This window comes from Lithobates pipiens, unplaced genomic scaffold (assembly GCF_037356315.1).
Source record: "Lithobates pipiens isolate NorthernLeopardFrog02 unplaced genomic scaffold, aLitPip1_a1.2 Scaffold_23, whole genome shotgun sequence".
Classification (NCBI taxonomy): Eukaryota; Metazoa; Chordata; class Amphibia; order Anura; family Ranidae; genus Lithobates; species Lithobates pipiens.
This window is the reverse complement of record NW_027507785.1, coordinates 124,513,631-124,533,258: the sequence shown is the minus strand read 5'-3', so window position 1 is coordinate 124,533,258 and position 19,628 is coordinate 124,513,631. Positions and strand designations below refer to the sequence as shown.

The window sequence follows — 19,628 nt, the reverse complement described above, 5'->3', positions numbered from 1 at the left end:
TAAAATGAGGGTGGGAAAAGGCAACAGGTGAACACTAATTAAAACATAGTAAGCTTCTGTACAAAATAATTACAACTAATTAACGTAAACGCTGGCTCTGGCTCTCAGCCAGCTGCTTCTCAGGCATCAATATGGATCCAGACATTAAAGTCTAATTCTGTACAGAGCCTGGAGCGACTCTGTGATATCAGCTGACAGCGGGCTTTAGTTTGCCGTTGGCTGAATTTGGGTCACAGGAGTTCAGAACTAAGTGCACTCCTGTGATCCAAAAGAGAAGTATGGCCAAAATAGCTTGGCCATACTTCTCTTTTAACCACTTGACCACTGGGCACTTAAACACCCTTAATAACCAGACCAATTTTCAGCTTTCGGTGCTCTTACATTTTGAATGACAATTACTCAGTCATGCAACACTGGACCTATATGACATTTTTGTCCTTTTTTTCACACAAATGGAGCTTTCTTTTGGTGGTATTTAATCACCGCTGGTTTTTTTTATTTTTTGTGCTATAAAAGAAAAAAGACCGAAAATTCTGTAAAAAAAAAAAAATATTTTTCTTCGTTTCTGTTATAAAAATTAGCAGATTAGTAATTTTTTTTCTTCATAAATTTTTGCCAAAATTTATACTGCTACATATCTTTGGTAAAAATAAGTACAAATTGGTGGATATTATTTGGTCTTTGTGAAAGTTATAGAGTCCACAAGCTATGGTGCCAATATCTGAAAATTGATCACACCTGAAGTACTGACGGCCTATCTCAATTCTTGAGACCCTAACATGCCAGAAAAGTACAAATATCCCCCAAATGACCCCTTTTCGGAAAGAAGACATTCCAAGGTATTTAGTAAGAGGCATGATGAGTTTTTTGAAGTTGTCATTTTTTCCCACAATTCTTTGCAAAATCAAGATTTTTTTTTTTGTACTTTTTTTTTTTTTTTTTTTTTCACAAAATTGTCATATTATCAGTTTATTTCTCACACACAGCATATGCATACCACAAATTACACCCCAAAACACATTCTGCTATTACTCCTGAGTACGGCAATACCACATGTGTGAGACTTTTACACAGTGTGGCCACATACAGAGGCCCAACATGCAGGGAGCGCCATCAGGCGTTCTGGAGCACCCAGGACAATTCTGAAATTTCTCTCCTACATGTAAAAATCATCATTTATTTGCTAGAAAATTATATAGAACCCCAAAACATTATATATGTTTTTTTAGCAAACACCCTGGAAAATACAATGGTGCTCATTGCAACTTTTTATCTTGCACGGTATTTGCGCAGCAATTTTTCGAATGCTTTTTTTTGGAAAAAAAACAGTTTTGTGCTTAAAAAAAAAAACACAGTAAAGTTAGCCCAATTTTTGCATAATGTGAACGATGAAGTTACGCTGAGTAAATAGATACCTAACATGTCACTCTTCAAAATTGCACACGCTCGTGGAATGGCGCCAAACGTCGCTACTTAAAAATCCCCATAGGCGACGCTTACATTTTTTTTTTACTGGTTATATGTTTTGAGTTGCAGAGGAGGTCTAGGGCTAGAATTATTGCTCTCGCTCTAACATTCGCAGCGATACCTCACATGTGTGGTTTGAACACCGTTTTCATATTGTTCATTTTACTTTATTTTAGTTTGAATTTTTTTTCCCCAAAAATAAATTTTTTGATCACTTTTATTCCTATTACAAGGAATGTAAACATCCCTTGTAATAGGAATATGGCATGACAGGTCCTCTTTACAGTGAGATATGGGGTCAATAAGACCCCACATCTCACCTGGGAAGCCTGAAATAAAGCTGGGAAGCCTGAAATAAAGCCTGAAATAAAAAATAAAAAAAGATTCTGGCTTTGATCGTATTGGCGAGTCGGTAGAAGCACCGAAGGGCGGCGGGGGGGGGGGGGGGGTTGTCTATGGCTGGGTATCACCGACTATGGCTGGGTATGGCTGGGTATCTCCGGGTATGGCTGGGTATCTCCGGGTATGGCAATTTATGGCAGGGTATTGCAGAGTATTGGCTGGAATTGTACTGCAGAGTATTGGTGGGTACTGCAGAGTATTGGTGGGTACTGCAGAGTAGGCAGGGAATTGAGCAGTTACATTTCGGTGAGCAGCGATGTGGGCACTGCAGATGTAGCCCACATCGCTGCTGACACCGATCTCTTCCCCCTTTGCTGTACCGATCGGTACAGAGAGGGGAGGGAGGAACCGGTGTCATAACATGGTGCCGATTTGTTTACAAGTGATCACTCCGTCATTGGACGGAGTGATCACGTGGTAAACGGGCGCAATGAGCGGCCGTTTACCATGATACGTGATGCGCTGGGTCCGGTGGACCTGGCGGTCACGGATGCTCTCGAGTGCACGCCCCAGCACGAGAGCGGAATTCTGGGAGCCTCCCAGAGTTAAACAACCACCCTGTAGCCGTCATTCGGCTATGGGCCGGTTGTTAAGTGGTTAAGGCATATTGATATATGCATAATTCCTCCCAAGAGCCAGACCACTGTTTGCATCACGATTGAGGGCTGTTGAATATTGTACTAAAGCAGGATGCTGTGATGTTTTCAGAAAGATAGATGCAACAATATTCTGGCCTCTTTCACTAGGCATAATACACCTGCATTGCACAGAAACCCAATGATGATATATTTGGATCTAAAATAAGGTTTCTTTATCGTACATCACAGGACACAGAGCAGACTATGCACCACCTATAGGTGAATGAACACTGGCAGATCAATCAAACACGAAATTCTCCCCTATATAACCCCTCCTATACAGGAAGTATCTCAGTTTTTTGTTTTTTTCCCCTGTGTGTAAAGTGGTGGTCACTGATGTGCTCTTGGAGTGTACCTGGAGTTCTTTTGTGAATCGGGTACTGAAATCGGATCCATTCAAAGGGCGATTGGCTAAAATTGATGGTACCCGGGCCTTGTTGGATAGGAGAGAAGAATCCTTGTGGTTTGCCTGTAATGCAGCCTTACAGCGCTGGACCCTTGCATAATGGAACCATGTACAGTGTTTGGTCTGACCAAGGTGCTTTCGAGCAAGGTGCTGTACAGGTCCAGGGGAGTGGACCCCAGATTAAGGGGGACCGAGTCCTTGAAGGTGTTTTGTGACTAGGTCCGCCTTGATGGGTGAAGGTTGGACTCCTGTTTTGATCCAAAGTCCTGTGGTGGGAATGGTAAGTTTACATTTGCAGTGTTTCCTTGAAAAAAACTACCTAGCCTTCTTTTGTGCAGTGGAGGCAGGAAGTAGAAGGATGACCATTTTGCTGATTGTTGAAGTCATACATGGGCTGAAAGATCAGTGAGACTCCTAAAGGACAGCAGGGACACGTAGCAGTCTATGATCATGTGTGATTACTACCTGTGGGGAGCTGCATGACCAGACAGGACACGATTATATGCTATATGTGTCTGCATAATCACGGGGGGAGCTCGTAAAACGCTTTAGCGTTGCACCTCTTTACGGCTATCAGCGCATCCAAATGACTGCATAATTATAGAACTGCATCCTTGAATAATAGCATATCCATATGAACTTCATACTTGCATTACACATACTGGCATTATCAACATGCTTGTATAAAGGGCATACTGTCATGAACTGCATACTTGTATAACTGCATTTCTTCGTGCTTGCATGCCTGCGTGATTCCATAGCTATAGACCAACATGACAATGGACCTGCATCCCTGCAAGACTGCATAGACAGGTTTTGGCAATATAGTTGCTACATTATTTGTTACACGATTTAAATGGCCCCAAAAGGGGGAGCCAGGTGCACCACCCTCAGGTCCATTGGATTCGGGTGGTAATCTTGTGCTGTTTGCATCTGCTGATAGACCAGTGGGCTCAAGTAAATCTGAGCCACTGTGTTGGTCTGAAATTGCAGTAATTCCTGATGCGTTAGAATATCATTAGGGCAATTTAGCGTTGACATTGACAGCTGCAATGGACTGTGGCTGCATCACCCTGAACGCACCTGATCTCAGAGCCTAAACAGGATTGGGGTTGGTTAGTTCCTGGATGGGAGACTGCCTGGGAATACCAGGTGCTAGAAGCTTTCCTCCTCTTGAGTGAGGGAGGCTTCTAAGACTCCTGTGTTTTGAGAGCATCTATGGATGCTAGGGCAGTCTCTGAGGTGGTTTGTTCCATCTTTAGGTTGACCCTGGTAGGTTAAGTACGCTTCTTTGGGACCTTCTGGGTCTGTCACAGTGTTTCTCAGCCTTTTATCTTGCATTTGCTCTTAGAGCAGAATTTATGGGTTCATTATTGTAAAACACTCAACCAGTAGGGGCCCCAAAACCAAACAGGGACATGAGGTCTATCTTAGATCTCAAGGCACTAGACAAGTTTCTAAATGTCCTTCTGTTTCAGAGGGGATCGCTCCGTTCAGTGATGGCCTCTCTGTAAGAGGTAGATTTTGGTTGTCTATAGTCATCACTGATGTATATTTTAATGTGCCAGTTTTTCCAGACTCAAAAGTTTCTGCGATTTGCAGTAGAAAAACCCCACTTTACCTTAAACGACCCCATTGATCAGAAGATAGAAGCCCTACTGAAGAGGTCTTGGGAAGCTGGGGCAGAAAACCTGAACCCAGCGGTAGCTTCCATCTGCACCTTACTAGTATGGTTGACCCAACTGCAAGAGTTACTGGAAGGTGACACGCCAAGGGAGGAGTTAATAAGAACTATCCTCGCGCTAACCAGAGCGGCAGGTTTCCTAGCAGATGCCTCGGCCGAAACCGAAATAATATCTTCAAGGGCCTTGGCCTTAGTAAATTCGGCCCGAAGAGCCCTGTGGCTAAAATCATGGGAAGGGGATATCGCTTCCAAGAACAGGCTGTGTGGAATCCCATTCACAGGAGATCTGCTGTTCAGGCCTGACCTAGAAACAGTACTAGACAGGACCGCAGCAAAGAACAAAGGGTTCCCCCGGGCTAAAAAAAAGCAGGGGAAGACTCCCTTTTGTCAATTCAAAAAATTCAACAAGCGGAGAGCAAAAAAGTGATGGGGACAGCAAAACAAAAAAGGCAAGGGATAATTGATCCTCAAGCATGCCAATCCAAAAAACAAAGAACAATCAGGGTTTGTGGGGGGGGGGGGGGGGGCAGACTGGCAGCCTTTGCCCACCAGTGTAGGGAAGCTACAAAAAACAAGTTTGTCTGCTGCACCATAGCGAAGGGCTACACAATAGAATTTTCCACCCACCCCCCCCCCCCAACCAAGTACCTAGTGACCATCCTCCCAAGGGAACGAAAACCAGGCAAAGGCCTTTCTAGAGTCCTTGGAAGGTATGCGGTAACTAAAGGCCATGGAAGATGCACTAAAAGCTTTCCAGGCAGCTATACAGGGCAGAAACGTAAGGCTCCAATCAGACAATGCCACGACGGTGGCATACATAAACAGGCAAGGGGGGACAAAATCCCAATGCTTGATGAGCCTAATGGAAACAATTCTGTCATGGGCAGAAATAAACATCAGATCAATATTGGGCATCCACCTGAAAAGGGCAGACAATACACTAGCAGATTTTTTAAGTCAAGACTATAAAAAAAAGACAGATTGATCACTAAACCAAGCAACGTTCTTGCGGATCACACAAACATGGGGTGTGCCCGAGGTAGATCTGTTTGCCTCAAGGGTAAACGCAAAATTGCCAAAGTTTTTTTCACTAGATCCCACAGATGGCAACAGCAGAGTAGATGCGTTCAGCCAAAACTGGGGTTACCAGCTGTGTTATGCATTGCCTCCAACTGCACTAATCCTGAGAGTAATTCAGAAAAACAAAGCAGAAAGGGCAGTGGTGATATTCATAGCACTGTACTGGCCCCAGAGAGCATGGTTCAGAAACTTAAAGTGTCCAGCCACACCTGACACTGCCGGACTTACCAGAACTCCTATCGGCTTGGTTACTGAAAGGGTGAGACTGCTAAATAAAGGTCTGTCGGACAGAGTAATCAATACCATTCTAGACAGCAGAAAACCTGTGACTAGAGCCATCTATGAGAAAGTATGAAAAAAGTTTGTCTCCTGGCATAAAAACAAATGCAGTTCTGGCAGAGGAATCACCCTGTCGATTCTGGATTTCCTGCAGAAAGGAAGAACATCTCTGAGCACACTAAAGGTGCAGATGGCAGCACTCTCTGTTCTGGACACCAGACTAGCAGAGAATCTGCTCATAAAGAGATTTATAATCTCATTAAATAGAGCTAGACCTGTGAAAGTGGGCAGAACGCAGATGTGGGCTCTTTCCATGGTGCTCAGATGATTTTTCTCTCCCCCCATTTGAACCATTGGAAGAAAGCTCAGATAAAAATCGTACTCTAAAAACCGCACTTCTAATGGCCCTAGTATCGGCCAGAAGAGTGAGTGAAATTCAAGCACTTTCCACGATGGAACCATACTGCCTGATAAAAAAAATTGCTAGACACCAGCCTTTCTACGAAACGTCTCTTCAACCTTCCACAGGACGCAAAATGTGGTTATCCCATCTCTTTCAAATCAATGCATAGCAAGAAAAGAGACACTTACAACAAGCTAAATGTAAGAAAAATACTCATAGCTTATCTCGAGAGAATGAAGGACTGGCGATGAACTGCCTCATTATTCATCCTCTACACAGGAGTCAATAAGGGAAACAGGCATCAAAAAACACGATAAGCAGATGGCTAAAATTTGCCATACAGATGGCCTATGATGCACAAAGCCTTGCCCCTCCAAACGGGGTCAAAGCCCAGTTAACCAGAGCTTGGGCAACCTCGGTCGCAAAGAAGACAGGGGCAACTCCAGAGCAGATCTGCAGGGTAGCGACATGGTCGAGCTTCAGTACCTTCGCAAGGCACTACCGCATCGACCCGCTGTTCAGCCAAGACCAGACATTTTGGTCGCAAGGTGCTCCAGACCTTATCCCTGGCCTAGTAAGTATTGCTTGATACATCCTCTTGGATGCTGCCCTGGAAGACTATTTGCAAAAATAGTTAGGTACCTGGTAACTCATTTTCTAGGAATCCTTCCAGACAAGCACTAGTTCCCACCCTAAGTACCAGGTATTGTGGGTAAGCATTGGCTTGCTGATGTTCCTTCGGGGCTTTAATATTAACTGAGGCACACAGGTAAGAGGAACAAATTTATAATGGTGGACTAATGTGTTTCCTGTTTCAGGGAGGAGGAGCCTATCTCTCGGTTGATGCCCTGGAAGTCTTCCTAGAAAAAGTTACCAGGTACCTAACTCTGTTTTAGTTTTGTGGCACTGCCCTTTGGGCTGGCCACAGCCCCCCAAGGGTTCACAAAGCTCCTAGCCCCAGTGTTGGACTTGCTGAGGACACAGGGGGTGTCACTCTTAGGATACCTCAATGATCTTTGCTCAGAGAGCAGTCAGATCCAGGTTTAAAGAGAAATATGAGAAGCAAAGGGTATCCTTCGATACGTCTCTGCATGAGGAAATGGTATCTACGTTGAAGCAGTTCCCTATGTGAAGTTCCACTCCAGATCTTGTAGAGGAACATTCTCTCTGTCTGAAACATGAGGGTACAAGCAGTGGCTTGCTGGAAGGCTCTGTCCGGGGTATTGCAGAGTTCAAATTCAAATGGGAGCCACTATATTTATTAGAAGCGTTGGATGCCATTATTATTTCCTTTTTTTTGGTTGGTCAGCATAGCCGAGATTCGAGATGTGTGGGCAGGCTGAATGTACTAAGTTGATCGATCAGTCAACTTACAGTGCCTTGCGAAAGTATTCAGCCCCCTTGAACTTTTAAACCTTTTGCCACATTTCAGGCTTCAAACATAAAGATATAAAAATTTAATTTTTTTGTGAAGAATCACCAACAAGTGGGACACAATTGTGAAGTGGAATGAAATCTATTGGATTTTTGAAACCTTTTTAACTAATAAAAAAATGAAAAGTGGGGCGTGCAAAATTATTTGTCCTCCTTGCGTTAATACTTTGTAGAGCCACCTTTTGCTGCGATTACAGCTGCAAGTCGCTTGGGGTATGTCGCTATCAGTTTTGCACATCGAGAGACTGAAATTCTTGCCCATTCTTCCTTGCAAAACAGCTTGAGCTCAGTGAGGTTGGATGAAGAGCGTTTGTGAACAGCAGTTTTCAGCTCTTTCCACAGATTCTCGATTGGATTCAGGTCTGGACTTTGACTTGGCCATTCTAACACCTGGATACGTTTATTTGTGAACCATTCCTTTGTAGATTTTGCTGTATGTTTGGGATCATTGTCTTGTTGGAAGATAAATCTCCGTTCCAGTTTCAGGTCTTTTGTAGACTCCAACAGGTTTTCATCCAGAATGGTCCTGTATTTGGCTGCATCCATCTTCCCCTCAATTTTAACCATCTTCCCTGTCCCTGCTGAAGAAAAGCAAGCCCAAACCATGATGCTTCCACCACCATGTTTGACAGTGGGGATGGTGTGTTGAGGGTGATGAGCTGACCAGAGCACCTTCTTCCACATGTTTGGTGTGTCTCCCAGGTGGCTTGTGGCAAACTTTAGACAAGACTTTTTATGGATATATTTGAGAAATGACTTTCTTCTTGCCACTCTTCCATAAAGGCCAGATTTGTGCAGTGTACGACTGATTGTTGCCCTATGGACAGACTCTTCCCACCTCAGCTGTAGTTCTCTGCAGTTCATCCAGAGTGATCATGGGCCTATTGGCTGCATCTCTGATCAGTCTTCTCCTTGTCTGAGCTGAAAGTTTAGAGGGACGGCCAGGTCTTGGTAGATTTGCAGTGGTCTGATACTCCTTCCATTTCAAAATGATCGCTTGCACAGTGCTCCTTGGGATGTTTAAAGCTTGGGAAATCTTTTTGTATCCAAATCCAGCTTTAAACTTCTCCACAACAGTATTACGGACCTGCCTGGTGTGTTCCTTGGTCTTCATGATGCTCTCTGCGCTTTCAACAGAACCCTGAGACTATCGCAGAGCAGGTGCATTTATACAGAGACTTTATTACACACAGGTGGATTCTATTTATCACCATCAGTCATTTAGGACAACATTGGATCATTCAGAGATCCTCGCTGAACTTCTGGAGTGAGTTTGCTGCACTGAAAGTAAAGGGGCCGAATAATTTTGCACGCACCACTTTTCAGTTTTTTATTTGCTAAAAAGGTTTAAAATATCCAATAGATTTCGTTCCACTTCACAATTGTGTCCCACTTGTTGGTGATTCTTCACAAAAAATTTAAATTTTATATCTTTATGTTTGAAGCCTGAAATGTGGCAAAAGGTTGAAAAGTTCAAGGGGGCCGAATACTTTTGCAAGGCACTGTAGGTATGACCAGCCTGCTGGATCCACTTGTGATTATCGTTAGTGGCTGCTATAGCCCCTAGCAATAATCACAGTCTTTTTCAGGCGGAGAAGGCTTTCCCTGCCCCCTCTGCCGGGAGCAGACAATTCCTCTGTAGGAGGGGTTCCCCTGTCAGCACTGTCTGTGTTGATGGGGGAATCGTGCAAATTTGCATCATCTGTGGCCTCCTATAGACAATTTTTACCCTCTTCTCTCCCTCCTGGTTTTGTGACAACTGTGAAACCCCCATTGGTTTCTGTCGTAGTGACAATGGTCACAAGGACAAATAAAGGTGAATCTACCTAGCAGAGGCACAGACTTCATAAAAACCTGGTAGTGCTTTAAACTTTTATCTACTTAGACCAAAACAAAAAAAAAAAAGTTTTCGTTATACAATGTGATCAGACCATGAAAGTTGGTCAGTGTTTTGGAGATTAACCACTTGCTTACTGGGCACTTAAACCCCCCTCAGTCCCAGACCAATTTTCAGCTTTCAGCGCTGATGCACTTTGAGTGACAATTACGCGGTCATACAACACTGTACCCAAATGAAATTTTTATCATTTCTTTCCCACAAATAGAGCTTTCTTTTGGTGGTATTTAGTTACAGCTCAGAGTTTTATTTTTTGCTAAACAAACAAAAAAAGATGCAAAAAAAAATAAAAAAAAATCATGTTTTAATAGTTTGTTATAAAATTTTGCAAACGGGTCATTTTTCTCCTTCATTGAAGTGCGCTGATTAGGCGGCACTGATAGGCTGCATTGGTGGGCACTGATGGGCTGCATTGGTGGGCACTGATGGGCTGCATTGGTGGGCACTGATGGGCTGCATTGGTGGGCACTGATAGGCATAGTTAAGGCGGCACTAATAGGCACAGATAAGGCGGCACCGATGGGCACAGATAAGGCGGCACTGATGGGCAAAGATGGGCACAGATAAGATGGCACGGATGGGTGGCACGGATAAGTGGCACGGATGGGTGGCACGGATGGGCACTGATAGGTACCACAGATAGATGGGACTGATGGGCACTGATAGGTGGCACTGATAGGTGGCTCTGATAGGTGGCACTGATGGGCGGCACTGCTGGGCACTGATGGGCGGCACTGCTGGGCACTGATGGGCGGCACTGGGGTGCAGCACCTTTGAGGCAGATTTTGGGTGGCACTGCTGGGTGGCACTGTGGGCACTGCTGGGTGGCACTGTGGGCACTGCTGGGTGGCACTGTGGGCACTATGGGCACTGCTGGGTGGCACTGACAGGGGGGCACTTACTTTATTTCAGGATGACACTGCGGGTGGCAGGTGGGCACTGGCAGGGGGCAGGTGTCCGCTTGAATTGCTGGCCGTGATCGGGACTGATGTCCCGAACACGGCCGCCGGCGATCGGCTTTTTTTTTTTCTCCTCGCGCTGTCAGCGCGAGGAGGAATACTAGCCGATTACCGGCTCCGTTTTATCACATGATCAGCTGTCATTGGCTGACAGCTGATCACGTGATAAGGGGTCGGGATCGACCCCTTACACGGATCGGTGATCAGGCGAGTCTCACGGACTCGCCGATCACAGAGCGCGCCGCGCGCGCCCCTCAGGGGGCGCGCAGGCCGCTCGTAACCGGGACGACGTCAATAGACGTAGTCCCGGCAATCTAGGTCCGCGCTAATGCCGTCATTCGGCAATAGCGCGGTACCCAAGTGGTTAAAATGGCAGGTGCCTTCAATTTTAGTTTTTTGTTTTGTTTTTCTTCAGTTGGAGTGTTGTTTTTTTCAAGGATGTGCTTTAATACAAAGGGTTATATTGCCAAAAACCTGTTCTAACAGCATTGTTTGTTTCCTCTCTACAGCACACGGACATGCCAGAAGAAATGCGTGTAGAAACCATGGAGCTTTGTGTTACAGCCTGTGAAAAGTTTGCAAGTAATAACGAGGTATAGTCATCATACGCATCACAGCTTAGGAATACTCAAAGATCCCTTTTAAAGCCAAACTCCAGGAAAAAAAAACATGTATTTTTACTTTAGATCGGCCCAGCTTACTTATCTCTAAAGCTGTATATACTACTTTCCAGAGGGCTGCTGAGGATACTAAGAATATTAGTTCTCTTCATGACAGATTTATTGTCAGCTTTGATCTTCTGGGCGTTGGGCTGTTTAGATACAATTATATAGAATAGGCTTAACTACTTGCCACCGGTAGGACATCCATGGATATCCTCGGGTTTCAGTAGTAATACTGGGATGATGCCTGCACCTTCCAAAAAAATTGCGTTTGAAAGACTGCTGCGCAAATACCGTGCAACATAAAGTGCTATATATATATATATATATATATATATATATATATATATATATATATATATATATATATATATATATATATATATATATATATATATCACACGGTGCCTTGCGAAAGTATTCGGCCCCCTTGAACTTTTCAACCTTTTGCGGCATTTCAGGCTTCAAACATAAAGATATAAAATTTAAATTTTTTGTGAAGAATCACCAACAAGTGGGACCCAATTGTGAAGTGGAACGAAATCTATTGGATATTTTAAACTTTTTTAGCAAATAAAAAACTGAAAAGTGGTACGTGCAAAGTTATTTGGCCCCTTTACTTTCAGTGCAGCAAACTCACTCCAGAAGTTCAGCGAGGATCTCTGAATGATCCAATGTTGTCCTAAATGACTGATGGTGATAAATAGAATCCACCTGTGTGTAATCAAGTCCCTGTATAAATGCACCTGCTCTGTGATAGTGTCAGGGTTCTGTTGAAAGCGCAGAGAGCATCATGAAGACCAAGGAACACACCAGGCAGGTCCGTAATACTGTTGTGGAGAAGTTTAAAGTCGGATTTGGATACAAAAAGATTTCCCAACCTTTAAACATCCCAAGGTGCACTGTGCAAGCGATCATTTTGAAATGGAAGGAGTATCAGACCACTGCAAATCTACCAAGACCTGGCCGTCCCTCTAAACTTTCAGCTCAGACAAGGAGAAGACTGATCAGAGATGCAGCCAAGAGGCCCATGATCACTCTGGATGAACTGCAGAGAACTACAGCTGAGGTGGGAGAGTCTGTCCATAGGACAACAATCAGTCGTACACTGCACAAATCTGGCCTTTATGGAAGAGTGGCAAGAAGAAAGCCATTTCTCAAACATATCCATAAAAAGTCTCCCTTTAAAGTTTGCCACAAGCCACCTGGGAGACACACCAAACATGTGGAAGAAGGTGCTCTGGTCAGATGAAACCAAAATCGAACTTTTTGCCCACAATGCAAAACGATATGTTTGGCGTAAAAGCAACACAGCTCATCACCCTCAACACACCATCCCCACTGTCAAACATGGTGGTGGAAGCATCATGGTTTGGGCCTGCTTTTCTTCAGCAGGGACAGGGAAGATGGTTAAAATTGAGGGGAAGATGGATGCAGCCAAATACAGGACCATTCTGGATGAAAACCTGTTGGAGTCTGCAAAAGACCTGAAACTGGGACGGAGATTTATCTTCCAACAAGACAATGATCCCAAACATACAGCAAAATCTACAAAGGAATGGTTCACAAATAAACGTATCCAGGTGTTAGAATGGCCAAGTCAAAGTCCAGACCCGAATCCAATCGAGAATCTGTGGAAAGAACTGAAAACTGCTGTTCACAAACGCTCTCCATCCAACCTCACTGAGCTTGAGCTGTTTTGCAAGGAAGAATGGGCAAGAATTTCAGTCTCTCGATGTGCAAAACTGATAGAGACATACCCCAAGCGACTTGCAGCTGTAATCGCAGCAAAAGGAGGCTCTACAAAGTATTAACGCAAGAGGGCCGAATAATTTTGCACGCCCCACTTTTCATTTTTTTTTATTAAAGTTTCAAAAATCCAATAGATTTCGTTCCACTTCACAATTGTGTCCCACTTGTTGGTGATTCTTCACAAAAAATAAAATTTTTATATCTTTATGTTTGAAGCCTGAAATGTGGCAAAGGTTGAAAAGTTCAAGGGGGCCGAATACTTTCGCAAGGCACTGTATATAAATGTTTGGGGGTTCTAAGTAATTTTCTACTAAAAATGTAGATTTTAACATGTAGGAGTGAAGTGTCAGAATTGACCCGGATACAAAGTTGCATAGGAGGTAAGGTTGAAAAAAGTCCAACCTATGTGTGTGAAATGTGGTTGACATATGAGTGGCTAGATATTAGTCCACCAAAAAGCAGTGCTTTTACAAATCATAATTTTCCTTTTTAGTTTTTTGTTTTCCACTTGTTATTTAACTCTACCTATCAGCAGGGAGTATTTTTATTCCTCTTTTCACGCTTAATTTTCTGTATCCTTACCTTTTGAACTGTGTGGCTTGTTATATAAAATTGTCTATATGCTGTTCAGACAACTCAAGGTTATAACATTGCAAATCACCCACGGAGTGCATTATATAATGAACGGTATAGTTTTTGTCTACCCTCCAATAGCTGGTTTTAATAAATACATTGATCGGTATAAATTCCAGTAAATATAACATGCACAACAGGATACATTGGTAAAATAAAGTAGCACTTCTAAATAATGTTAAAGGTCACTTCACACTACAATATGCGCTAGGAGCACAGGTAAACACACGTGCGTTATCATGTTAGGTTTTAACATGAACTGCATTGCTGCTTTTATATTTTTAAGTGCAGGACACCATACATCATCATAAAACACTATATAATGTAATATATAATATATAAACATAGGGAACCCGTATTTGTGTGTTAGATGTGCAGGCTCTGCTTTTGATTATTACATACACAATAGTTTTACTGCTCCTTCACGCAATTAATGTTTAGGGATTGGCTGACTCAGTGGTGGAACTGCCTGGGTCGCAAAGGTCGCACTTGAGACTGGGTCCTGGTGTTCCTCACTGTAAGGGGGCCTAGGGGGGTTACTGAATATAGGGCTCTGAGCTGAGAGCATCTCTCTTACACAGCCCAGAGCCTGCACTGACGGTTACCCCCCCCCCCCCCCTTCTCCCTCGCATGGATGGGAGAGGAGAGAGAGCTGATATTCTCCGCCATCTCTCCTCCCTCTCCTCCTGTGAATGCATCACAGGAAGTGTGAAGCCCAGAAGCGAATGGTCAAAGGTGCACAAAGCCAATGACTGAGCCAACATCATGGGTAAATGAGCTCATCCTTTTATCTGCTGCCTATGAGTGAAGTGTCCCCCCTCTCCCTCCCTTCTCTCTCCTGCCTCTGAGTACACTAATGTAAGTGGAACTCAGATGTAAGGGGATCTTTGCAGGCTCTGATGTAATGGGGGCATGGGTGAGCAGAGACCCCATTGCATCAGAATTCCCCTTTACGCCAGAGTCCACAGCATATTCCCCCTTACATCAAAGACCCCCTTAACTACCTTAAAACTGGACACTTTCATCCCCTTTCCTGCCTAGGACAATTTTCAGATTTCAGTGCTGTCACATTTTGAATGACAATTGTGCGCTCATGCAACAGTGTACCCATATGACATTTTTAGAATTTTTTTTGAGACAGAGCTTACTTTTGGTGATATTTAATCACCACTGGGGTTTTTCTTTTCCGCTAAAGAAGTGAAAAGACCAATAAGTGTTAAAAAAAAAAAGTTTTCCTCTTCACTGATGGGCGGTGATGAGGCTGCACTCATGGGCGCTGATGAGGCTGCACTGTTGAGGTAGCACTGATGGGCACTGATAGGCAGCACTGATGGAGCTGCACTGATCATCAAGGCACTGATGATCAGTGCCCTGATTATCAGTGCAAACAACGTACTGACAGTCTTGCTGAGTAACAGCTCTTCTTTCCTCACACAGACACAGCGTGGGAGGAAAGGACTGCTGATAACTGACAAGTTTGTTTACATGTGATTAAACACAGCTGATCACTTGGTGAAGGGCCGATTTGATTGGCCCTTTAACGCGATCTGTAATCAGCCATGTCCGAAGGGGGCATGCGGGATGTGGGGTTCTGGCAGGACATTCATGGATGTCCTTCCAGAACTGGAAGCCTGTGCTGTAGCCATCTTTTCGCTATAGCGCAGGTGGGAAGAAGTTAAATCCAGGTTCCCAGAGCACCCCTAACATCAGTGTTCCCCTTTACATTCCAGAGTCTACAGAGATTCTCCTTACAGTGTAAGTGGAAATTCTACACACTCTATGTGGATTTGAAATGTTATTTAATCAAAAAATATATGTGTAGTGTATACTACAAAAAAAAATTGCTGTGCGCTGCTAAAGTGTTCAAGTGTGACTTGAAGAAAAGGTGGCAACCCTACCCAGGAAAGCAGGAAGGGAGCCCACTGCAGAATATGTGAAAGGGTCCTGCTGCAGGACTGCAATAAGTGAGCCCCACTATTGAAGTAAAGGGCCCCAGGCTCAGAAGGAAGGAAGGGAGGGTCTCGTCATGGTTTTTTGCACTGGGGCACTGAAGGTTCTAGTTATGCCTCTGGGCTGACTCATTAAAAATGCACTCCCTGTTTTTAATATCTTATTCCAGTTCAGCAGCTGCTTTTTTAGCAGCAAGGTTGAACAATGCTGAGTGAAATGCAGTGTGTGTGTGTGTGTATGCGTGTGTGTGTGTGTGTGTGTATGTATATGTGTGTATATATATATATATATATATATATATATATATATATATATATATACCCTGACAACCAATGGCCAGGGTTGTCGGGGGAAGAGGCCCTTGTCCTCATCAACATGGGGACAAGGTGCTTTGGGGTGGAGGGGCCCCCCCTTCCCGAAAGCACCCACCCCCTTTCCTAACCGGCCAGGCTGCGTGCTCAGATAAGGGTCTGGTATGGACTTTGGGTGGACCCCCACGCCGTTTTGTCAGCGTAGGGGGTTCCCCTTTAAATCCATATCTGGTGATGGGGCCGTCGTACCTGAAGTCACGTTCAAAATGAACAGACTTTAGTCCGTGTGTGGGCTAGTGCATTAATTTGGAAAGTCCGGCAGACTAGCACACAGACGAGCGGATTGTCTGCCGGAAAGCCGAGTTCAGCGGGCAATTTTGAGTCAAATCTTCTTTCAAAGTCTGCCGGAGCCAACACATGGTCGAATTGTCTAGCGAACTATGGTCCGCCGGATAGTCCAATTGTGTGTACGCGGCATAACCATTTTCCTAATTTTCTCTCTATATCAGATTTTATCATATGGGCGACAAAGGGGATTAAAACTTTGCAGGCCTAAAACAGAGGTGTAACCTGCCTAACCCCTATCTCTTCCGCTACCTCCAATTGCGACGTGCATTTATCTCGCAATTTGGCTACGCAAGAGTGTAAATTCGGTCTTCAAGTTTGGAGAATGTCCTACTGGACGAGTCCATGAAAAATCCATTATCAGAATTGTGTAAAGAACTTTTCCCTGTCCCTCCCCCCTCGGTAACCAGGTGTAGGGAACAATGGGTTGAGGAGGTTCCAGACTTGGGAGGGGAAGACTGGAATGATATGTGGAGCTTCCCTTTCACTCACTTAGTATCAGCAAGAAACCGAATAATTCACTTTAAATACCTACATAGGATATATTATACTCCAGCAAAGCGATCTAGAATTTCAGCGGAGTGTTGGCGCTACTCACATTCTCCGGCAAACTTTAATCACATCTTTTGGCATTGTCCTGTGGTTCAGGAGTACTGGTCTGCCGTTGTGCGCTGCATAGTGGAAATCACCTCTTTGCCTGTGCCTATGACAGTGGCGATCTGCCTACTTGGTCTAGTGGAGGGTCTGGTGCCTACTCGGTCTCAGCACACTTTGCTTAGCCTGCTACTTTTTTATGCTCACAAAGCGCTAATCCTCTATTAGAAAAAAACCTATGACGCTCTCTTACTGGAAGGGGCTTGTGAATAAAGTGATTCCATTCTATAAAGCCTTGTACCTGAGCAGGGGTTGTCCTAGGAAGTTTTAAAAGATCTGGTTAGGTAATTCTGTTTCTGTTGCATAAAGTTATCATGGTATTTATGCTCAGGCAGAAGCTAGTTGGGTGGTGGAGGATATGAGTACACCTTGTTTTGGAGTCCTTTTTCTTAACTCTGGGATTTGCTTTAAGTTGGACTGCTGCATAATTTGTACAAGAATACGTGATTATATGCGTTAATGCTTCGGTGACTGCAATTCTTTCTGTATATGATTTGACTTTGTTGTTCCTACCTCTTAAGGGGGACTTACGTCCGGGGAGGTGGAATTGCTTGCAGGGTGTTGAGCCTGGACTGGGGGGGAGGAGGGTTTGGGTGGTTTTCAACTGTCCTGTGTGGTGTGACTTTTTGTTACTTGTGTTTGTTGTGCTATGCATAAAACAATAAAAAAAAATTGGCAAAAGAAAAACAAATTAAGGAAATGATTAACCAGCTGTAAACATTTTCTAAACATTATATTCACTGCTTTAAAAAAATATGCCCCATATAGGTTTTTCTAACATTCTGAATTTTTGTTTCTCAGAGTGCAGCAAAGATGATAAAAGAGACTATGGACAAGAAGTTTGGCTCATCGTGGCATGTAGTGATTGGAGAGGGTTTTGGTTTTGAGATCACACATGAAGTAAAGAACCTTCTCTACATGTTCTTTGGGGGAAGTCTGGCTATCTGTGTCTGGAAGTGCTCATGAGGGATCCAACACAAGAAACGATCTCTCCACTTCTTACCTTCTACTCAGGATGTGCTGCTACAAAGCCTCGCTCAGGAAAGAGTCTTTTGCTGGGCTCTCTATCATTTGGGGTGTCAGGATTTCTCTTCTTAACTCACTGGGAACCAGAGGGGTTTGCAATAGATTTGCATGCACCCCCGACTTGAAATTCAAAAGAAGGTGATTGGTTTGGCTCTTGCAATACATATGTAAGTATATTCTTCTGAGCCTAGGAATAGTCTGGGACACCAAATGAAGAAAATGAACTGCTGTCAGTTTGCTTTTCCTATGCCCTGACCCTCAGAGGCTTTTGTAACCAGTAATAATGTATGCACAGGGTTTTTCTGTCGTACTGGCACCGCAGCTCTGGTTTCCCAAATACATTTTGTGTTCACTGTCATTTTGGCACCTTCTTTTCCCTCTCTGATTCAAAAAATATCGAATTCATAATTGGTTTCTTTGTTGCTTTGCCTTCCTGCTATTCTCTATATCGCACATTCTCTTATGTATGAGTCATTTTACCCTCTCTCCTTAACAAATGGACTCACAATCTCTCTGCAGAGAAATATGATTTGTTTTTAGTTCAGTATATTGTTTCCCTATACACCCACATACAGTAGGTTTGTGCAATTAAAAATAACCTGTTATCAGGGCAACCGCATACTTCTAGCATGCTAAGAAATAAAATCTATATGTCGTATTCTCAGAATTAGTTGACTGACACTATACGTGGGATTGGCTTCATTGGTGGAGGTTGATTTATTTGTAGTAGTTGACTTTTGGGGGGGGTCTTTGCTTGGTGGAACTTGGCATTTTGAAACTTGTTTTAATATTGTATAGATTAGCTAACAATTCTCTGAGTACAATATTTAGAGCCGTTTCAAGATATTTTTTTCAAATTTTTCTAAATTCTATATACAGTATATGCATATACATATTCACGTGACTTAGTTGCTAGACTTTTTCTGTGCTTGTTCACATGTAAATTATTTCTATTTCGCTATTGCTTTTGTTTCCCATTTCTCACTCTATGGCTGCATATCATTCCATCTAGCTTCCCTTTTGTCCATTTGACGTAGATGTGCATCATAGACTCTCCACAAGCCATAAATAATAGATCAGGAGATTTAGGATACCACAGAGAAGCCTGCCAGCTACTAGTCCTTAATTCCTCTTGTTCAGTGGCAGAAACGTGAAGCCATGTTTCTTGGAAGGATTTTATATTCTGCTGGAACTTCAAGTATGATGTTTTTTTATGTTAAATCTGGTTGTACAATGGTTGATGCTCTACTTGTCATTAATAAACTTTCTTGGATTTTTTTTAAGAAAATAATTTTATGTGTATAAATCTGTCAACGTTTGTGCTATACAAATTGCAAAAGGATGTATATTTTATGTCAGTATCTTTGGAAGGCTGGACATAGTCAAAGACTTACACAAACCGTCTTTTAAAATAAGCATTCCCTATTGAAAGAAAGTTTTGTCTAATTATTGTATCTGAGTACATATAAGGTTACAGAGTGTACTTTGAAAATCATTTGTACATTGCCCAACTTAGAGTAAGCTACCCATGTAGAGTAGTCATCACAGGGTGCCAGATGGTACCTGTATGTAACTTGCCCTCCACATCAATGTGCTGAATTTTGATATTTGAATAGGCTTAGATATATACATGCTTCCAAAAACAG

General features: G+C 43.4%; 1 protein-coding gene across 2 annotated transcripts in view; it reads left to right on the top strand.

Annotated features, from left to right (window-relative positions):
* The window catches only part of DNAL4 (dynein axonemal light chain 4), a 47,178-nt gene extending 27,905 nt beyond the window's left edge, over positions 1 to 19,273 (top strand). For both annotated transcript variants that reach the window (XM_077452310.1, XM_077452311.1), the window contains exons 3-4: positions 11,159 to 11,242; positions 17,758 to 19,273. In XM_077452310.1, the coding sequence (XP_077308436.1) occupies positions 11,159 to 11,242; positions 17,758 to 17,922 (249 nt within the window). In that variant the 3' untranslated portion in view covers positions 17,923 to 19,273. The remainder of the gene's footprint in view (positions 1 to 11,158; positions 11,243 to 17,757) is intronic.
* Positions 19,274 to 19,628: the final 355 nt, after the last annotated feature.